The following is a 650-nucleotide window of genomic DNA, read 5'->3' on the forward strand; positions in this document are numbered from 1 at the left end:
GTCCTCCATGAGGACAGCCCCTCCCTGGGAGTTCATGGTGCCCTTCTAGTGCAGCGGTGCCCACTCCTCACACTTCCAGTGCCCAGACATCCCACACTGCTGATCGGGAGAACTCCACGTTCCCTCCCGCTCCCCCGAGCTCCGCGCACAGACTGGCCCCCACCCGCGGACTGCCGGGGCTAAGCATCCGTGACGTCACGGCCCAGCGGCCCAATGGCGGAGCGGTACCCAGCCTCAGCTCCCACCTGGCTGCATCTGGCGGAGGGGTGCGGCACTCTTTGGATGCCGGACCGGGCAGGTGACGGGAAGGAGGAGGGCTGCCTGCACCGGAATGTCACCTGTTCCTGTACACAACCTACCCATAGGAAAAAACACCGTGCATGAAAACTTCTCCATCAGGATTAATCATGATATATATATATATATATATATATATATATATATATATATGTATATATATATATATATATATATATATATCTTTTTAATTATTTTTGCTTGTGCACAGCTGTCCCAAGAAAAATCTCCAAATTGCAATCAGTGGCAAATCTATACACATATGCTGTACATATATATATATATATATATATATATATATATATATATATATATATATATATATATATATATATATATATATATATATATAT

General features: G+C 44.6%; 1 protein-coding gene across 1 annotated transcript in view; it reads right to left on the minus strand.

Annotated features, from left to right (window-relative positions):
• CHRM4 (cholinergic receptor muscarinic 4) overlaps nt 1–143 on the minus strand; it is a 102,495-nt gene extending 102,352 nt beyond the window's left edge. The window contains exon 1 of the mRNA XM_040328188.1: nt 1–143. This exon is cut by the window's left edge and continues 4 nt beyond it. Within this exon, the coding sequence (XP_040184122.1) occupies nt 1–36 (36 nt within the window). The 5' untranslated portion in view covers nt 37–143.
• Between the last annotated feature and the right edge of the window lie 507 nt (nt 144–650).

Source organism: Rana temporaria, chromosome 11 (genome assembly GCF_905171775.1).
Source record: "Rana temporaria chromosome 11, aRanTem1.1, whole genome shotgun sequence".
NCBI lineage: Eukaryota > Metazoa > Chordata > Amphibia > Anura > Ranidae > Rana > Rana temporaria.